Below are 22,442 nucleotides of genomic sequence, written 5' to 3' on the forward strand. Positions count from 1 at the left end.
TAAAAAAGACTGCCGCATGCTGCTTACGGCCACAAAATTAATGTTTTCATTTGTTGCATGCCGTATTGTCGCATGCTGTTACTCCGGTGTAAAACAGCCTTAACGCCAGCAAGTGCAGGCATCTTGAAATATGTAACTGTTTACTCAAACCTCCTAATAAAACATGAGATAATAATTAATGAAATGCTAATAAATATTGATACGTTTAACATAATAATTATTAACACGTATTAATTTATTGTCCACTATTAATAGTTGTTTTCTGGACTCGTAGCCTAGAACTGTGAACGCACTTATCATTCAAGTTTATATTTTACTGGCTGATGCCCGCGACTTCGTATGCGTGGATTTAGATTTTTGTAATTCCCATGGGAACTCTTTGATTTTCCGGGATAAAAAGTAGCCTATGTCACTCTTCTGGTCTTTAATTATACCAATGCAAAAAATCACGTCGATGCGTTGCTCTGTTGCGACGTGTTTGAACGACAAACGAACAAACCAATAAACCAACAAACATGATACTGATGAATATGTAAAGATATTTCAGTGAAAGTCAGGTACAGTGCGACAAGGCTCTCTTGGCACTTGAATGACATTGACCGGGGCGGCGCTGTTGAAGAACAAAGGCTTAAAATATTCAAACAAGAACACTTGACGGCAACGTTAGTTCTGATTTTCGCCACACGCCAAGATAGCCTTGTCGCACTGTATTCGAATTTCCTACAATAAAGCAAACTATTTCGTCAATGTGATTCAGTTACATCAAAATAATAGCATGTTCATCATAATCTGGAACGTTGTTTCCAAATTTAATGATACCTTCAACCTATTACCTACCGTTCAAGCCCGCGTTACACATTTTATCTTGTGTAATTTCTATATAATGCGTTTGTTACCATTAAAAATTGTGTCACGGTACCTATTCAGCTTACGAAACTTTGTACAGTACGCGGCAGAAAATAATGTATACTTTTAGAATGAGAGTTCGGCTTTGTATAGCGTTGTCTCTGTCACTCATACCTATATCACATTTTGTCGGTCTCAATAACAGTGACGACGCTCCTTCTAAATGTCGATGTACATAACTTATACGTCGATGTACGTTATACGATGTACAACTACCTACGTTTATCTCTACATAGTATAAAATAAAGTCGCTTCCCGCTGTCTGTATGTATGATGCGTAGATCTTTTAAACTACGCAACGGATTTTAATGCGGTTTTCACCAATAGATAGAGTGATTCTAGAGGAAGGTTTATAGGTATAGTTTAATATTGGTTTGTGTTAATTTGTTGAAATATGAAGATATTTGTTCAAAATGTTGGAAGAAATCAAGCTTCCATCGAAAAATAACAAATATTATAAGAAAAAAGTAGGATAAACTCAAAAACTACTCAAGTGATTTTAATAATTCTTTCACCTATAGAAAGCTACATTAGTAGCAAGTACTTACACCACATTAGTATCTACATTGCAGCCATGCGAAGCCGGGGCGGGTCGCTAGTGAAACTATAAAATATAATTTCTCTAGCAACCATTCGTTTATTCTGAACTTTACACGTTAAAAGCTCTGGGATTTATGTTTGCACTATTTTTGTAAAACTATCATGTAGGCATTCCGTACCCCAACCAACAACGGGATCAAATTTTTAAGCTTCATCTGTCCGTTCGTCTGTCTGAGCGGGCTGTATCTCATGAACCGTAATAGTCAACCGTAAAAAAATAAAATTAAAAAGAATATTTTTATTTGTTGTCATAGCGGCAATAGAAATACATATTCTGTGAAATTTTCAACTCTAGGTACCTATTACAACTGTAATACGAGACGAGATACAGACAGACGGAAGGACGGACAGCGGAGGTTTAGTAATACAGTCTCGTTGTCGCCATTCGTGTACGGAACCTTGTTCTCTAAATATTTAAAAGGATTGACTGACTGACTGATCTGTCAACGCACAGCTCAAACTACTGGACGGATCGGGCTGAAATTTGACATGCAGATAGCTATTATGACGTAGGCATCCGATAAGAAAGGATTTTTAAAAAATTCAACCCCTAAGGGAGTGAAATAGGGGTTTGAAATTTGTGTTGTCCTCGCGGACGAAGTCGCGAGTATAAGGTAATATAGGTATCTAAAAAAGAATTAAGAAATTAACTCATCCGATGCTTTCAAATGGCGATTATATAAAGTACCTTTAACAATAATAACATTCTGATATTGTTCTAATTGTATGAGTATTTACGTATATATCGATAATGCTGCAGAGTGCGAAGAGGTCAAGACAGGTCCCTCTGCGATTGATTGACGTATACAGTACACATTAGAGATTTATTTGCTTACTAGCTTATGCTCGTGATTTCGTCCGCGTGGACTACACAAATTTCAAACCCCTATTTCACCACCTTAGGCGTTGATTTTCAAAAATCCTTAGCGGATGGCTACGTCATTATAGCTATGTGCATGCCAAAATTTCAGCCCGATCCGTCTAGTAGTTTAAGCTGGGCGTTGATAGATCAGTCAGTCAGTCACCTTTTCCTTTTATATTTTTAGACTAGGTGATACCCGCGCATTCGTCCGCGTAAGTTTAGGTTTTTAAAAATCCCGTGAGTAAAGTAGTTTATGTCCTTCCCTGGGATGTCAGCTATCTCTGTACCCAATTTCGTCTAAATCGGTTAAACGGATGGGCCGTGAAAAGCCATAGCAGACAGACGGACAGACAGACACACTTTCGCATAAATTATAATATTAGTAAGGATTGGTATAAACAAATTAATTAATACAATATGCAAACGCTCCTAATATATCTTTAAGTTATGATATTCAGAGTACTTTTAATTATCATTATGTCATGTTTGCGCTTGAATATGATCTCACTTTATAATAATGTTATTATGCAGGGTATCTTTAAACACACTAATATGGTAGATGCCCCCCCCAAGTCAATTTACACAATAATTTTGTTCGATATCAATAAGAGTCCCCGCAGACCACAAACTTTTTATCGGCCGATAGTTTGGTTGGATTCTTAATCAGTATGAAGATGTTGTCGTTATAATTTGCGCATTTACATACATCTTCATACTGATTAAGAAACCGACCAAACTATCGGCCGATAAAAAGTTTGTGGTCTGCGGGGACTCTTAAGGGTAGCGACACACCTGCTGAACGTACGGCGCCAATACTTCAGCGACTGAACTATCGGTCGTAGTATTCGGTTGACGTGATACACCAAACGCGCCGAACAGTCGGACAGGGCGGCGCGCGCCGGGCATTTAAAAATACGTACGGTGGTACGTGGCGTAGTCGTCAGTCGGTGTCGTCACTTTGTGGTGTGCGGTTGCGACGTGTTGAATTGTCCCGAAAGATGGATTTTATTACAGTACTAGCTGCCCTGGCGAACGTTCCGCCTAACAGTCGATTCAATTTTTTTAAATTTTTCTCTCCGTAAGAACCATCCTCGTACTTCAAGGAATATTATAAAAAAAGAATTAGCGAAATCGGTTCAGCTGTTCTCGAGATTTGCGATGAGCAACACAGTTAGTGATTCATTTTTATATTAGGTATAGAGATTAGTTATTATAGAGGGCTTAGAAGAAGTACACGCGCGAAACTTTCGGTTGCGTAATGTGTCGCTTGCTATGCGAAATGCATTGAATGCGTTCTAGCCGAAGTAATCACTCAACGGAAGGTACGGGCTACGCCGAACGCATCAGAAATTCAGTAGATGTGTACCTTAAAAACTATTACTGGGTAACTTAAAAAACATTGCGAGCGTATTGCACCGAACTTTCGGCGCCGTACTTTCGGCAAGTGTGTCGCTACACTAAGAACGGATCTTTTATATAAATAAAAATAGCGAGCAAACAAACAGGCCTGTTGTTAAGTGATTACATACCGCCGCCCATAAACATTTGCAGCAGCAGGGGAACCGCCAATACCTTGCCGACCTTTCAGAAATTTGTTGATCTGCCACTGGAATAACCCCATCTTGAAATCTGGTGGGAAAACCGCCGTTAATTCCGCAGTTTGCATGTGCGTGGAAAAAAGATCTGACACAACCGGTGGTCGAAGTGCACCGCGCACCCAGGTGGCGAAGGTGAAATTGCTTACGGTAGCGTGCGGTGCCGGTGCGGTTGTAGAAAAAGGAGGGTGGAATGAGGTCAAACAACTCCTCAGACCACTCCCCATTATAAAGGCCATAGAACACGCAAAGGGAGCTTAAGGATAAGGATTTGCACATGTAGAGACGTTGACTAGCACTTAGAACTTAAGGGTTTCTTACTTTCCTTACATGAAACAATGCAGTGCACGCTTTTCTTAATTAAACTAATTTCAGTCATATTTTTCTTCATGATCAATATTTCGAATTGCACTTCTAACCAGACTTGACACTTTTTTTTTAATCTATTCCCAAAACAGGTACGAAATTCTGGCGAGTTTATCAAAATCTCACTCTTTATTCAATTTGGATTTTAATAGCTTTTAATATAAACGTTATATTAAAAGATTTTCATTGCAGTGAGACATGTTAAAGTCCACAACAAACAGCTGAGTATTTTCATTATCGAGATCTCAGTCTCTATTTTTATCACCATTTCTTCATCACCAAAACTGATATTCTAGGATATTGGATATGGATGTGGCTAGAATGACAACCTCTGTAGCGGAAAGCGTAGTGTTGAAAGACCCTTCCACTAGGTTGACAAACGAGTCGCAGGGAGCCGCTGAATTCAGAGAGGCACAAGACCGTGGTGTGTGGAAGTCACTACAAGATACCTAGGTCCAGCAGTGGTCGTCTTTCGGTTGATAAGTAACGATGTTGATGAATGATCAGTAGGGCGATTGTCTAAAACCTGCATCAATAATGTAATCCTTCTTGTGGTTGTGCAAATAAAGTGTATTTATTATTATTATTATCAATCATTATTACAATCTCAATTGTTCTGATTGGCTGAATTTGTGCGATTCTTGTTGCAACAATGCATTGTGCCCAATAGTGAGCGAGCATTAACCAATCAGAGATGATTGGGATCGTGACATTGAAGCTGTCAAACAACCGCGGTAGGGCCACTGGTTTTGTAGTCCGCTGTTAAAATTTCTCCCGGAATTTCGCATACGTTTTGAGGAGGCTTTGTTCCACCCTAACCTCCATGTCATCGCTTTTTTAGTTATGTCGGTGGTAAGGTAGAGAAGCACGCGCTTCAGTTCGCGGTGGTGGGGAGCTTGCACGTTCGTAGGACGCGGTGCGTGCGTCACAACAACGTCATGACTAGGTTAGTGAGCATACGTTATTGTGGTGGTGGTATTCCTTATTTGGTCGTGGGTTTTCGCTTTTTAGGGTTTCGTATCTCCAGAAAAGAGGAACCCTCATGTGATCAATACGTTGTCTGTCTGTCTGTCTGTCTGTTGCGACTGTCAAGAACAAAGAACAAGAGAGAAAAGTAAAAGGTAAAATTTGAAAATCGTGAATTTGTGGTTACACAAAAACAATAAAAAGTGGTAGCACAATCCATTTTTAACCGACTTCCAAAAAGGAGGTGGTTCTTAATTCGGCCCGTTTTTTTTCTGTGTATGTCGAAACGGAAGAAAATTGGCTGGTTAAAAAATTGGATACTTTGAATGTTTTAAATTACATTTTAGATAATGCTGATAGGTATTTGCTTCGCTGGACTTATTTCTAGCATTCATGTATACCTATTTGTGGTGGTGGTATTTCTTGGGTTATTCTGCTAGTGGTGGTGGGATAAGAGTTTCCTTTTGTAAATGTTTCAGGTTATTTTGGAGGCGAATATTTGGGACTAACTGGATCTTTTTTTGTCTAACGGGTCTATGTAGTACTTATTGCCATAATATTGTCGTTTGTTATCTTGGTGGTGGGTAAAGGTTGGTTTCACTATATGCGTACATGGCTTTATTAAAATCTATATATATATATATATATATATAAAATTATACTCGACATTATAATATATAAAATTTCATTTCATGGTCTACCTAAACTTATTTATTTATTTATTTTATTTATTGACACTTTATTGCACACAACACAAAGTAAACATTGAAAAAACACAATACAGGATCTTATTCTAATAGATGTAGCATGCAAAGGCGGCCTTATCGCTAAAGCGATCTCTTCCAGGCAACCTTTGACGAAAGGAATCACGAAAGCACGGGTTGGTGCGGCAGCCGAAAATGGCCCTAGTTATTATTATAAATTAGACTACATACACAGTACATTCAAATAATACACAAATAAATACATACATACATATATACATACATGTATACATATATACATAGTACTTATGTAGGTATATTATATTTTGCAACCTTGAATGTTACGGATGTCATGGTGAACCACGGTGAAATCCTATAAATTTTTTATATCTAATCCTATAATAATAATTGACGTAATTTGATAACACATCCTTTAAATTACGTAATTTGGATTTCCTGTTTTTATCACTATTGTTTTCAGTGCCTAGAACATTTGTAAGTATTTTAGAATGAGATCACCTACATATTTATATTGTTGATGTTTTAAGCTTATTTATACCGTTTAGTGAAGTCACAATTGCACATAACAATCTTATCTTATCTTAGCTATAGTATCATGCCTGTTTTTGTATAGGCATTAGATGGTTTCCTTAGTTTTCAGGTGTTCTTACTCGGAGGGTGCCAATGGGACTATTGCTTAGACTCCGCTTTCCGTCTGTTCGTCCGTCCATCTGTCAGCGGCTGTATCTTGTAAACTGTAATTTTCCCAGAATGTGTATATTGATTGGCGCTATACAAACAACAAATAATAAAAATTCCGAAATGGCCGCCATGGAAATTCAAAAAATTAAACAATGTTATTTCTTAAACGATCGTTCGGCCTTCCGTGCGAGTCTGACTCGCACTTGTCCCGTTTTTTTAACTGATCCCAAGTTTTAAGTTCCAGGTTGTGTATTAGGTAGGTACATGCTTATCTAATCTTTACAAATGTACCTACTTTATTTCCTGTATCAAGATAGGCAAAAAAAAATCAAAATTTTGTCAGCATAATCAGTTTTGATAAAATAACTGATAATTTTATTTAAATTTGTGCTTCTGCTAAATCTCATTGTAGATTCGATATGATCTAAAGTAATTGTGGAGTGTGTAATCACATTACTAACTGCAACCGAAACTGAGCAGCAAAATGCTCTAGCAATTTCCATTGATAATAATGAATTAAATGACAACGGATATAAAGTTCAAAATGGCGTGTGAGAGAAAATCCACAAGGAATAGCGTGCAAGAGATATCTTGCATACTATTTTCAACTCTATTTTAGTTCTCAATCAGTACCCTTATAATAAATGCGAAAGTGTGTTTGTTTGTTTGTTGGTTTATTGGTTTGTCCTTCAATTATGTCGCAACGGAGCAACGGATTGACGTGATTTTTGGCATGGCTATAGTCAAAGACCTGGAGAGTGACATAGGCTACTTTTTATCCCGGAAAATCAAAGATTTCCCACAGGATATTTAAAAAACCTAAATCCACGCGTACGAAGTCGCGGGCATCAGCTAGTTTATCAATAAAAATTGCTCGAGAATTTTGATGCTCCGTGTGTGCTGTTGGCAATCATCAAAATTAAAAGTGGAAAGAGTCTGATTTAGATTTGTATTTTAGTAATTTTTATAATACTTATACAAAAATAATCCTTATACTAAATAATCTCGTGTTACTTACAGTTAACTTTCTCTTTGAACCAAAGCCGGTACAGAAAACGGATGCCTTGCAAATCGGAAGCGAAACTTTACCGGCTTTAAGTTAATTATATGTTACTAACTTCGACAGTGGTTTCCAAACGAATATAAATTTCGAACTATGCAAGATATTCATTAACACGCACGTAAAATCATGTAAAATATGAATCGGTTATTTTACCTACTATGAACAATAACAATAATACAATCAGCTTCGGGCATTTTAGTTTAATAAACACATCATCATCATCAGCCTGTGGACGTCCACTGTTGGACATAGGCCTTCCCTGAAGAGCGCCACCACACCTCAGCTTTCCTCATCCAGCAACTTCCCGCCAGCCTCTTTATATCGTAATAAACACGTAAATATATAAAAAGAAAAGGTGACTGACTGATTATCTGATCTTTCAACGCACAGCTCAAACTGCTGGATGGATCGGGCTGAAAGGCATGGAGATAGCTATGTGACGTAGACATTCGCTAAGAAAGGATTTTTGAAAATTCAACCCCTGAGGGGGTTAATTAGGGGTTTGAAATTTGTGTATTCCACGTAGATGATGGAGCAGGTATAAGCTAGTACTTATAAAATTAAAAAAAAATAGAACAAGACCTTCCGCCTTTTTTTACTGACTGATAGAAAACGCACAGTTTAAACAAGTGGGTCTCATTATCATCATCATCAACCGATAGACGTCCACTGCTGGACATAGGTCTCTTGTAGGGACTTCCAAACGCCACGGTCTTGCGCCGCCTGTATCCGGGAGGGTCTAAAAGTATGAAATTTTGCTTATAACGTATAGATAGGTGAACACTAGGTAATAAAGGAATTTTGAAAATTCAACCCCGCGGGGTTTAAATGGAAAATCCCTAAAACAAATTAAATTTAGCTTGTTTTCTTAAACCCGATTTTTTCTCCTTAGATTTGTGTCGTGCACGCCAAAGATGAGCAAATCTCTATGGAAGCTGAGCTGGAAACTACTGCGTCAACTGCACGCGTTCGTCTACTCGGCGCACGATCGCTCGGAAGCTGCGCGCATCTACTACAAGCTCTCCATGGACCATCGGGATGAACACCATCGATTAGATAGAAGGTACAAAACGATTTAATCCCACTTCTGATATTTTGATATAGTTATAGTCCGTGACAGGTTGCGATGACAATCGCGGTATGAGGCGGGGGGGGGGGGGGGGGGACGCCCCGCACACCCGCATGTCACCCGCGCTCGTCTGCCCTACAACCTATCGCGTACTATAAGTGGGCGATGTTGAATCCGTAATAAGTTTTTTTAAAGAAGGCATATAGTAGGAATTAAATTTACTTATTATTTAGTGATTTAGTAAATAAAAGAGACTTAGTAAATAAACTTGGAGTGTATTCACAATGAAAATATAATTTTTTAAGATGACACTTGACACAATACATCGACATTGACAGATCTACAATAGACAATAGTCTTTATAATCACTTGTCGTAGACAAGGTGCGTTCACTTTAGGCTCTGGCTTCCATCACATATAAAACATGACACATATTAGTTTCCCCCTTAACCCTCTGCCAATGTCAAACCGTTAGCAAACTTAAAAATAACAGTGACGTGGATTTTATAAATTTTGGAAGATCTTTCTATTTCCTCGATTCAAAAATAATTTATTTTTGAGATAGCCACCATCTCAATTCTATAATACATAAATCTTCGTCTTAGCGTTGTAAGGGTGGTAAATTGGGCGGAATAGAAATATACCCGGATACGGAATAATCTACCACCTTACAAAGATTAGAGGAAAATAATAATTTACTTTACTTGATCTATCTACCTAGTAAAGAATAGAAGCTAGCCGTCGACTCCCTTGTAATGTATATGAGGTGTTATAAATGAAATTTGCTAGATGTTAGGCAAAATTGTTTTTAATGTAACTTTTACCGGGGTCGCTTAATACATAGTGATGGCTAATAATGCTTAGTTATTCTAGCTTAATGCCAAGACTTAATTTAGATACATTAGAATGCCTTAGGTAGATAGTACATAAAATCTATGTTTTAAATTTAAGATGCCATTGGCATGGAATAGACAATGACACAGTAAAATTCATAAAATTGTTTCAAAATAAAAGCTCAGTAGTAAAGACAGGGTTCTTACTGTACACATACACTAAGAAGGTTCACTAAACTGTTGCAGGATACAAACATTTGCTTACTTGTAGGTGCGAAGACTGCAAGGTAGCTGGACGGCATCGGCCAAGATCCAAAACTCAATTTATTTGATTCTTCACAACCGAAATGTTTCATTACAAAGATTTTCACCAAGTCTTATCCATAGCAATTAAGTTGTCAACGTGAATGTGCAAAAGAAATAAATACGAAAACCGAAAACGCAAACGGAAAACTAAAACGGAAAACTGAAGCTAAACGTAAAACGTAAACGTAAACCCTGTAACAAAGAAAAACAAGATTATAATTTGTGCTGTGTGAAAATTTCGACACGTGGAATTTTCCCGATCAAACACAACTCACCTATTGAACTCCTGGCCACCAATGGTTTTCAGAAGTCCACCCACAACCCATTATCCTCATTTATTTGGGAAGATAAAATAACTGGAACTGGAATGAAATCATAAAATTAGGATTTTCTCTAACCAAACCGCCATTTTGTCGAATCCACATTACTTGATTTTTCACTCACCATAATTGATGAAACATTGAAATACGTTAGGATGACTAAAATTTATAACTATTGTATTTTCCCAGGCGAAGCCATGGGCGAAAAGGAATGAGATTTTCCTGGAACGAAAAAAATTCGTCTTCACATGTTGACTCCAGGAAAATTCTAAATCTCAGCCATCGGTGTTGCCAGACGCAACCCGAGTGTGGCCGCTCTCAGTTAGTTTGATCATAAAGCCAATTCATTTTTGAATATTTGCGGAACCTAAGGATATATTATAAGAACCGTTTTGTTAATGACTTAACAATAAACAAATGATATTATGGTTTTATTTAATTATTTTGTTTTATTTTTACGACAATTGACAACGAAGCAAACGCCATCTATTGTGGCTCGAATGAACTCTGAACATCGACCCACGCGTAGTTCTGCACCTTGATGCTAGGTGGCACCAACATACTTTGAACAAAATAGATTTTAATTAAAAGCGAAACGCTAATTAGTAGTTCAAAATTTACAACGTCACAATACTTCCCCTCCTACGAAAAGGTTCAACAGGTTGAACCACGCTGCCCTCAGCGTCATCCAACAACTACTAACAATTTGCCTGAAACAAACAAACAAAAAAACACAGAAGTTACGCGTGAACGCACATCTACTACTAACAAGGAAAATTGTCTAACAAAATAAATATACTGAAAACAGTGTAAGGTTTTATACATTATACTTAACTACACAACCCTAACTTCTAAAAAGAATATATACAAAAAAACTTCATGGTGTCTAAGACACTTGAGTGGAAACATCTTGGCATCATTCTTCAGCTGACTGATAGAATGCGTCTAGGCCTACGGTGGTTCACTCTTTTAAACTACCATCGTAATATTTGTTACTCAACAAATACGGAAAATCTGGTTGTGAACGGGTCCATCTGATATGGCAACCGTTCTCTATCCCATTCGGAAAAATAAAACCGAATCAAAATCGGAATATGAGAAAAGAAACGAAATAACTCTCCTAGAAAATAGATCTCGGAACAGAATCGGAAAAATAACAGAAATGATCCATTATCTAGAAGGAAAACGAAAACAAAACACAAAACCCCCCCCTTTTCGTTATCCCCAAAGTACGATATTTGCATTTTTACTTTCTCAACCGGTTGGTCTACCACAAGCATTCCAATCATCACATATTCATCCCTACATACATCCACTACATTCCTCCTCAACTGAACCATGGTAATGTAACTGTTAACTCAGAACATCACTACACTCATTCAAATTCCTAATTGAATATTGATAACTTAAATATTCAAACAGTTTAGACCAAACTAAGTAATGGCAAATATCTACTTCTTAATATCCTTAATATGCCAAGTGCCTATTGGGTGGTTGTCAGCTACTCTAACTAGTTCATAAACCAAAGGTGACAAAACCTTGACAACCCTGCACTTTTCATACTTAGGTGCCAGCTTAGCTGTGATTTTTGCAGTTACAACTGGCCCCACGTTGGGCGCCATTTGTAAGGGTGGTAAATTGGGCGGAATAGAAATATACCCGGATACGGAATAATCTACCACCTTACAAAGATTAGAGGAAAATAATAATTTACTTTACTTGATCTATCTACCTAGTAAAGAATAGAAGCTAGCCGTCGACTCCCTTGTAATGTATATGAGGTGTTATAAATGAAATTTGCTAGATGTTAGGCAAAATTGTTTTTAATGTAACTTTTACCGGGGTCGCTTAATACATAGTGATGGCTAATAATGCTTAGTTATTCTAGCTTAATGCCAAGACTTAATTTAGATACATTAGAATGCCTTAGGTAGATAGTACATAAAATCTATGTTTTAAATTTAAGATGCCATTGGCATGGAATAGACAATGACACAGTAAAATTCATAAAATTGTTTCAAAATAAAAGCTCAGTAGTAAAGACAGGGTTCTTACTGTACACATACACTAAGAAGGTTCACTAAACTGTTGCAGGATACAAACATTTGCTTACTTGTAGGTGCGAAGACTGCAAGGTAGCTGGACGGCATCGGCCAAGATCCAAAACTCAATTTATTTGATTCTTCACAACCGAAATGTTTCATTACAAAGATTTTCACCAAGTCTTATCCATAGCAATTAAGTTGTCAACGTGAATGTGCAAAAGAAATAAATACGAAAACCGAAAACGCAAACGGAAAACTAAAACGGAAAACTGAAGCTAAACGTAAAACGTAAACGTAAACCCTGTAACAAAGAAAAACAAGATTATAATTTGTGCTGTGTGAAAATTTCGACACGTGGAATTTTCCCGATCAAACACAACTCACCTATTGAACTCCTGGCCACCAATGGTTTTCAGAAGTCCACCCACAACCCATTATCCTCATTTATTTGGGAAGATAAAATAACTGGAACTGGAATGAAATCATAAAATTAGGATTTTCTCTAACCAAACCGCCATTTTGTCGAATCCACATTACTTGATTTTTCACTCACCATAATTGATGAAACATTGAAATACGTTAGGATGACTAAAATTTATAACTATTGTATTTTCCCAGGCGAAGCCATGGGCGAAAAGGAATGAGATTTTCCTGGAACGAAAAAAATTCGTCTTCACATGTTGACTCCAGGAAAATTCTAAATCTCAGCCATCGGTGTTGCCAGACGCAACCCGAGTGTGGCCGCTCTCAGTTAGTTTGATCATAAAGCCAATTCATTTTTGAATATTTGCGGAACCTAAGGATATATTATAAGAACCGTTTTGTTAATGACTTAACAATAAACAAATGATATTATGGTTTTATTTAATTATTTTGTTTTATTTTTACGACAATTGACAACGAAGCAAACGCCATCTATTGTGGCTCGAATGAACTCTGAACATCGACCCACGCGTAGTTCTGCACCTTGATGCTAGGTGGCACCAACATACTTTGAACAAAATAGATTTTAATTAAAAGCGAAACGCTAATTAGTAGTTCAAAATTTACAACGTCACAGCGTTCTTCGTTTTAGTAGTCCAGTACTTAACAAGGTTTGTATTTATAATTCTGAACATAGCAGTGGCTATTGCCTAGTAGTTCTGTCACGGAGTGGTTTCGCTATAGGTACTTCCGTTTCTATTTTCCCTAGAAAATACTTTTGCAGATCTCGCCGGTTTCCCTCGATAGGAACAAAGTTACCGATATGTGAGAGATATACCTAGGTAGTGGGGACAGATCTTGGATTATAAAAGGCCTAATTTATGCACCGCCCACGGCCCACCACGGTAGAGATTTCGTTACGTGGGATAAAGGAGTGCAGGCAGGTGCGGAATATTTCTATGCAACACCGTTAGCTGTTCATCTGACAAATATTTAGGCTTTGAGTATTACTCATTTCTGCATTTTCAAGAGTATGGTTTAGTTCTTTGTTCCAAAAAAATAATCTGAGTCGAGTTTGAATTATTTTATTAGCTCCTTATCAGAATACAGTGAAGTAATGTTTCTTATCGGCCGTTCCATATCGCAAAACTATATACCGTTAGAATATTTTTATGCTTACTGATTATTGTTTTCAAATATTTTATTAGTATTGTAGGAAAGTGCAATTTGTTTATTGTATTTTATTGGTACCTTTAAAAGAAATGACATAGGTATGCATTGATATTGAAAAACTTTTATGGCTATAGGTATCTCCTAGACCTACGATCAATCAAGTTCTTTGTTAATGACTGCATACTTATAATTTGTCTATGAAAAAATCGGCGTATAATGTAAAGACATGAATATAAAACAGGCCTATCTACAGGGTGTTTGATATAACATAGCAAAATATGAGGTATGTAGTACCAAATAGTTAGTGTCATAGATTCTTTCAAATTTTTCCTTGGAGTTCACAGAATTTTTTTACGAGTTCATTTACCGATCAGCTATTTGCATTGCGGTTGGGTTGTCGTATTGAAGTTTTAAATTCTTTAAGTCCTCATATTATACTCCACGAGGCCACGATCACGCTACGAAGCTCATTATAGCTATAGCTAAAATAGCTCACCGGGATGTTACGGACATTACCTAACACCTTGTATGTCCACCCAAAAGATTGAATGCGACGAATAGCGTCCGCGTTGGCGGACCTCATTTGAAGATAACGTGGTGCATGTATCTCACTATCCACAAATCTATTTATTAATACATTATTTTAATCTAATCGTACGACCTTCAGTTGTCAGTAATTAATTAGTATCAGTTTTTATTGCAATTGTATCTCTTAAACTGTAGGGCGATTGTCTAAAACCTGCATCAATCATTATTACAATCTCAATTGTTCTGATTGGCTGAATTCGTGCGATTCTTGTTGCAACAATGCATTGTTGCCAATAGTGAGCGAGCGTTAACCAATCAGAGATGACTGCGATCGTGACATTGTAGCGTCATTCTCCCGCAATCGCGCAGCTGACTTCATGAACGTCTAAAACTTAATTGGTAGGTATAAAGCAGGAACCTCATGCAACCAGACCTTATACTTATTTTCTGAGAAACAAAATCTGTGGATAGAATAGGGTTTGTATGTACCTTTAATGCTCGCGTATCTGCTAGTTTGGGCCAAGAGCCAATTTAAAGCTATCAGCTGCTAAAAGTACGTAAAATCATTACGCATTCTCTAAAAGTCTGAGTGCTGAATTTTATGTGTATTTTACAGGATATTGTTAATAATTATTAATCAATACTGCCAGACAACTCTCGTCGGCCGTAGTCAGAGGCTAATTTGGTCGGCCTTAGTCAGAGGCTAATTTGTCAACACTAAAAACTGAATGAATTCATTAATGTTAAAATTTTATTCAATTAAGTAATAGCCCGCGACATGGTTTGCGTGAATTTCAGTTTTCGAATAATCCCATGGCATCTCTTTGATTGTCGATATAAAAGTAGCCTATATATGCGTCTCTAGGTGACAAACTATCGTTGTACTAAGTAGATGATACTAGAGATTTGAATTTACGTTTTTCAAAATCCTGTGGGAACTCTTTGATTTTCCGAGATGTATGTTCTTTCCCAGGATGCAAGCTATCTCTGTACCGGTTCAAATCGGTAAAACGTATGGGCCATGACAAGCTAGCAGACAGACACATTTATAATATTAGTATGGAAATATAAAGTATACATTGTAAAGAAGGAATGAGGTCATTATTAATGAGATGGTCATTAAAGGACCATTAATGCACATATTGAATACAAATTACCTGAATTGTGTTATTAATTAATCGAACTTCGAAGTTAGAACAATAGAAATAGGTGCGATTGCATATCGCCTTCACCTCTCGTATCAAGGGAGCCGGAACGAAGTCCAAACGACAGCTAACCTGCTGCGCGATTGCGGTAGGGCGATTGCCTAAAACCTCCATCAATCATTATTACCATCTCAATTGTTGTGATTGGCTGAATTTGTGCGATTCTTGTTGCAACAATGCATTGTAGCCAATAGTGAGCGAGCGTCACCCAATCAGAGGTGATTGCGATCGTAACAGTGTAGCTGTCACTCTCCCGCAATCGCGCAGTGCGAGCTGCGAGTGCGAGGATCGGGCTCTGACATGCAGATAGTTGTTATGACGTAGGCATCCGCTTAGAAAGGACTTTTGAAAATCCAACCCCTAAGGTAATAGCGCCAGTGTTTTGGGCACAATGCCCATTTGGACGGCGTATATTTTTTGTAAATATAAATTTTTTAGTGATAAGTTTTTCTGTATGTATATACTATATAGTTTTTTTTGTTATATTCTATTAAATAAACTTAAATCTAAAGTTAAAAAAAAACCCCTAAGGAGGTGAAATAGAGGTTTGAAATTTGTGTAGTCCACGCGGACGAAGTCGCGAGCATAAGCTAATTCAAATCAAAAACAACTCGCTATTGATAACGTTTGGCACTTATTTGCCCTACTTCCCAGGTCTGCGCTTTGTGGAACAGTCAACATTTTTATAATAGGGAACAACTTTTAGACTAAGACAAAGACACATTCAGTTAACATGCAAGTCCGCGACAGATCGAGATGGCGATTGGGGTAGGAACTCCCCGCACACCCGCACAGCCCCCGAGCTAACCAGATGCGGACGAGCGCGAGTGCTTTTACATTTACAGACTCCAAATTTTAGTGTACGGTACAAATTTAAACAATAGGCTCGCGACTGGCAGCTAAAGTCACGAGGTTTAACGGCTCCAAATTAAATTTAAAACTGTCAAACTGTGTCTGTCCTTTTCATATAACATTAGCAAGAAGAGGATGCGAATACTCTAAAATTTAGTTGTGCTCAGAATCTGCAGTACCAATGCGCATTTTAATCTACGCAATTTAATTATTTTGTTTTATTCAATAACGTTAAAACAAAGAAACCACCTATATTTTTACTATCAGAATTTATTTTATTAGACTGCGCACTTTATTTGACTTTCTTTTGGGTACATCTAAGATATTGTACATTTGATACCCCCACTGGTAGCGACGTCATGCTGATATGAAATGATTTGCGAATTATCTGGCGATAATGTGTGTCAATAGGTAATAATGCGTTGCGCATTTTTTGGGTTATTTTTATATCCGTCCTTGAAAGGGTATCAACAGGTATCAACTATATTATCAGTGCAGTAGTTACGTCGTACATTTTTGTATTACGCATGATTAAAACTTTAAATGAAGATTGATTTGAGAAGCTTAATAGGGATTTTGGGATACGTATCTGATCTAAACATCACAATTTTTAATCCCGGAGAATTTGAATACTTTTTGCAACTAACTACCTGATCATAAATTACTTAAAGTTAAACTTAAATTAATATCGTTCCACAAGTTTTGGGAAAAATCATTTAAATGCAAGTTATAATTATATTTACAGGTAACAAAATATCGTTTGTTATTAGGTATATTATAGCGATATATCATCAAAACCTACGTCAATAGAATGGTTTATTATACAGAATGAACTAAGTCTTAACGCAAACAAAGATATTACTGTTTATTTATCATTGATTACAATAAAAATGTCGTTGAATAAATCGCCCAAGAATGTCATCATCATATCGTGACTGCCTGCTAGAGTCTTTTGTAAATTCTATACAGTACGCGGCAGAAAGTAATGTACATCGGCCATTAGAATGACATATCGGCTTTGTAGAGCGTTGACTCTGTCATTCTGTACTTGGGATTCTCAGCGACTCATCTGATGTCGTCTAGCCACCCATTAAGTACTTACTTTGAAGAAAATCTATAAACAGAAATACAATTTATCATAGATTTAAATAACTTTACGAAACGCACATACGAGTATTTTGTATATATAATGTAATTTAGTATACAAGTACTAAAGGTAGCTACAATAGAAATGACCTTAATTGATAAATAAACAATAGACATGCAACTCATTGTTCAAGCATTAAATAGTTTTGGTTGTACCAATTGTTACAGTAACAATAATCATACCTGGGGCTTTATCCGCTTTATTCTGAAGATTCGGTTTTTTTTAAATTCCATGTAGAATCTTTGATTGATAAAAAGTAGCCTACCTAGGATGCAAGCTATCCCTATACCAAGTAGATTTATACCCGCGATTTATTCGGTGTGGATTTAGGTTTTTAAAAATCCCATGGGACCAAGAACTCTTTGATTTTCCGCGGCAAAAAGTAGCCCTTCCCCGAGCAGCAAACTTGGTATTTCTTCGCCAACTTTTATAAAAACCGGCCAAGTGCGAATCAGAGTCGCGCACTGAGGGTTCCGTAGTATTTTATCGACATTTTGCACGATAAATCAAAAACTACTTACTAGATCTCATTCACACCAGTTTTCGGTGGAAGTTTGCATGGTAATATACATCATATATTTTTTTAGTTTTATCATTCTCTTATTATAGAAGATACAGAGAGGGGGGGGGACACATTTTATCACTTTGGAAGTATCTCTCGCGCAAACTATTCGGTTTAGAAAAAAATGATATTATTTATTATTTAGAAACCTCAATATCATTTTTGAAGACCTATCCATAGATACCCCACTCATATGGGTTTCATGAAAAAAACAATTTTGAGTTTCAGTTCTAAGTATGGAGAACCCCAAAATTTATTGTTTTTTTCTATTTCTGTGTAAAAATCTTAATGCGGTTCACAGAACACATCCACTTACCAAGTTTCAACAGTATACAGCTCTTATAGTTTCGGAAAAAAGTGCCTGTGACATACGGACGGACAGACAGACGGACAGACGTCAGACATGACGAATCTATAAGGGTTCCATTTTTGCCATTCGGCTACGGAACCCTAAAAATGGTTTAACGGATGGGCCGTGAAAGCTAGCAGACAGACACTTTCGCGACTGACTAAATTTCATGTGAAAAGTACGATTTTAGCCCTTATTTTAAAGGTGAATCGTACTTTTGACATGACAGTTGACCCATGTAGTTAAAATGGCGCGTGAAGAGTCATTATTTACAGACTATACACTTTCGGATTTATAGTATTAGGTACCTAGTATGAAGTTATTTATTGATAGTAATGAACATGAACTCATAATTAGTAGGAACAATATTACATACATGACGTAAAGCGTCCATGTTTCTGCAGATATGAGCAATTATGTCGACACAGCTGACTGCATACACATCTGGGTCGAATTTATTCATTTTGCGCAATTCTCTCACACAATGGAAACCTTGGAGAAATTATATAAAATTATTTCAAGGGTCACACCTGTTTTTTTATGACTAGGGGGTTTTGGTCTCTGCAAAAAGTCACAGTCAAATAATTTTTCCGGTGCGAGGTCGCCATTCCAGCACCTTGGGACCTTAACGTCTATCGGTTTTCCGGACTATGTGCCCTGCCCATTGCCACTTCAGCTTCGCAACCCGTTGAGCTATGTAGGTAACCCTTGTTCTACGAATCTTCTCTGCCATTACGCAAAAACAATAAGCAGCCTTTAAAATCTCATGATCACTAGCAAGATAGGAGAAAAGAGATCGCGTGGACGTAGCAGGAGAAAAGAGAGGCTGGGCAGACAAGATAAAAGAAGCAGTCATCTACTCTCTACAGTACAATAGTATCCACTATGAATAAAAATATTTGACTGTGACTTTTTTGCAGAGACCAAAACCCTAGTCATCAGAAAAACAGGTGTGACCCTTGAAATAATCTAAATATATAAAAGGAAAAGGTGACTGACTGACTGACTGACTGAATGACTGACTGATCTATCAACGCACAGCTCAAACTACTGGACGGATCGGGCTGAAATTTGGCATGCAGATAGCTATTATGACGTAGGCATCCGCTAAGAAAGGATTTTTGAAAATTCAACTCCTAAGGGGGTGAAATAGGGTTTTGAAATTTTGTAGTCCACGCGGACGAAGTCGCGAGCATAAGCTAGTCTAAATATATAAAAGGAAAAGGTGACTGACTGACTGACTGATCTATCAACGCGCAGCTCAAACTACTGGACGGATCGGGCTGAAATTTGGCATGCAGATAGCTATTATGACGTAGGCATCCGCTAAGAAACGATTTTTGAAAATTCAACCCCTAAGGGGATGAAATCGGGGTTTAAAATTTGTGTATTCCACGCGGACGAAGTCGCGAGCACTAGCTAGTTTTATATAATTTCTTCAAGGTTTCCATTGCGTAGGTAAGAGAAATACGCAATATGAATGAATTGGAGCCAGATGTCCCGTTGAGCTGTCGGTTACTGTAGTTCTCCTACGGATCTCCTCATTTCTGCTTTGACCAATAACTCAAAATGGGCGTAACTTGCAGGCGCGCGAGCGAGCTGCGCGTGACGTGCGGCGACGTGCCGGCCGACGCGGATACCTTCGAGCACATTCTCAACGTCACCACCCACAATGATGCGCTGCTGGCCTACTACTACCTCGACAGCGACAATAAGGTATTGATTAGTGGTCTTTTAAATTATAATGGGGTCTCAAGGCGCTGGAAGGGCGACCTCGCACCGGAAGGCGCAGCGTTGGAAGACTCCCCACTAAGTGGACGGACGACATCAGACGAGTCGCAGGGAGCCGCTGGATTCAGGCAGCGCAAGACCGTGGCGTGTGCAAGTCCCTACACAAGAGACCTATGTCCAACAATGGACATCTATCGGTTGATGATGATGATGATGATTATAATGTAGACAACGGGTACATACCACGACATGTCGATATTTTGACCCAGTTGCACGAGTCGTGGTCACGACGGGACTGCGGTGCTCCGAGAGAGGCAGTTCGAGCTGTCATGGGCAGTACCGAACTATACGCTATCTTGTTCTTTTCACTGGAACTTCACGAGCTGTCCGGCAAAATATACTCACAATGCCACTACTCTACGTATAGTACGCGACAGGTCGAGATGACAATCGGGGAGGGAACACCTCGCACAGCCCTCACGCTAATCCGGTGCGGGCGAGCGGGATGTCACCCCGCCTCATACCACAATTGCTATCTCGACCTGTCGCGTACTATACCTACATTTTTTTTCAATTGGAAAGAAACAAACATGGTTTGTTATCTAGATTGAATCATTTTATATTTCACCAATTATTATAGGTACCAATTATTATAGGTATACTAATATTATAAATGCGAAAGTGTGTCTGTCTGTCAGCTTTTCACGGCCCAACCGTTCAACCGATTTTGATGAAATTTGGTACAGAGTTAGCTTATATCCCGGGGAAGGACATAGGCTACTTTTCATCCCGGAAAATTGATGAGCTGAACCTAAATCCACGCGTACGAAGTCGCGGGCATCAGCTAGTAGGTAATAAATTCAGCCCCTTTCTATAAATATATCGAAAACATCTGATATGCTTTCGTGGAAAATAGGAAATAAGTAAATAACAAACAGGGTATCTATAACATTGTACTGGCATCATGATTTAACCCTGTTTATCTCCCGCCAATAAACGTACAGCGGAGCGTCAGAAGTGGTGTGCTATCGCGCGAGAACTCGCACGCTGTGACCTCCGGGTTATCGCGAAAAGTGTAGAAATGATGACCGATTTCTTTGCTCTCTTCTAGCACGATAAACGGTCGGCCTCAGAATTCGAGTAGCAATTCCGCAAAACTATTGCATGAAAAAGCAGTCGCACTTAATATGACCTTTTTCTATAAACACGCTACACAGATGTGAGAACAACTGTGCCGTGCCGTGCAAGTGAATTTGATCATTAAGGTGCTAAACGAGTTTTGGTCTATGACTGTATATCTGGTCAAAGTTGATAGGACATTGGTACTGATTCTGTGCACACTTAAATTTTAGAGTATTCGCATCCTCTTCTTACTAATGTAATATAAAAAGGACACACACAGCTTGACAGTTTTAAATTTAATTTAGAGCTGTCAAACCTCGTGACTTTAGCTGCCAGTCGCGAGCCTATTGTTTAAATTTGTAGCGTGCTCAAAAATTTAGTCTTTAAATGTAAAATTCAAGTTCCGTCCCTTTTTAGCAATATTAAAAAGAAAAAGATGCAGTTAGTCTAAAGTTAGTTTAGTTAAAGACAAGAGAATCGGCGCCATTACTGTACAGTGCAGTATATACAGCAGATACAGCAGTGGCCCTACCGCGGTTGTTTGACAGCTACAATGTCACGATCGCAATCATCTCTGATTGGTTAATGCTCGCTCACTATTGGTCACAATGCATTGTTGCAACAAGAATCGCACAAATTCAGCCAATCAGAACAATTGAGATTCAAATAATGATTGATGCAGGTTTTAGACAATCGCCCTACCTTATATACAGTACGACCAATTTGTAAGTAGCTAACGGGTTTCACAATTAATTCAAACTATCTGGCAAATTTTTTTGCGTGGGGGCACTAGATTAGTAACACTGAGGGGTAACACGACATCATGCAGAGTACGTGCTATGTAGCACTGAGATAATAATATTATGTTGATAGGTTATCAAAACTGTTGCTCTTTTTGCGTAGGTATTGCCAAGTGTTTTCGTTGTATAAATCAAAATTAATATATTATGTAGTAAAAAAACCGGACAAGTGCGAGTCAGGCTCGCGCAATGAGGGTTGCGTACTACAGTCGT

General features: G+C 38.0%; 1 protein-coding gene and 2 long non-coding RNA genes across 3 annotated transcripts in view; 1 reads left to right on the plus strand and 2 right to left on the minus strand.

The window, feature by feature from the left end:
• Positions 1–22,442, plus strand: part of LOC117982882 (uncharacterized) — a 47,570-nt gene that overhangs the window by 6,940 nt on the left and 18,188 nt on the right. The window contains exons 7-8 of the mRNA XM_034969317.2: positions 8,657–8,827; positions 20,163–20,292. Of these exons, the coding sequence (XP_034825208.2) occupies positions 8,657–8,827; positions 20,163–20,292 (301 nt within the window). The remainder of the gene's footprint in view (positions 1–8,656; positions 8,828–20,162; positions 20,293–22,442) is intronic.
• LOC138402511 (uncharacterized) lies at positions 10,055–10,432 on the minus strand. Its single transcript, XR_011236889.1, has 2 exons — positions 10,248–10,432; positions 10,055–10,164 (listed from the first exon to the last, which is right to left on the minus strand). It is a non-coding gene; the product is annotated as an uncharacterized lncRNA (long non-coding RNA).
• On the minus strand, positions 12,529–12,906 carry LOC138402510 (uncharacterized). Its single transcript, XR_011236888.1, has 2 exons — positions 12,722–12,906; positions 12,529–12,638 (listed from the first exon to the last, which is right to left on the minus strand). It is a non-coding gene; the product is annotated as an uncharacterized lncRNA (long non-coding RNA).

Source organism: Maniola hyperantus, chromosome 6 (assembly GCF_902806685.2).
Source record: "Maniola hyperantus chromosome 6, iAphHyp1.2, whole genome shotgun sequence".
NCBI lineage: Eukaryota > Metazoa > Arthropoda > Insecta > Lepidoptera > Nymphalidae > Maniola > Maniola hyperantus.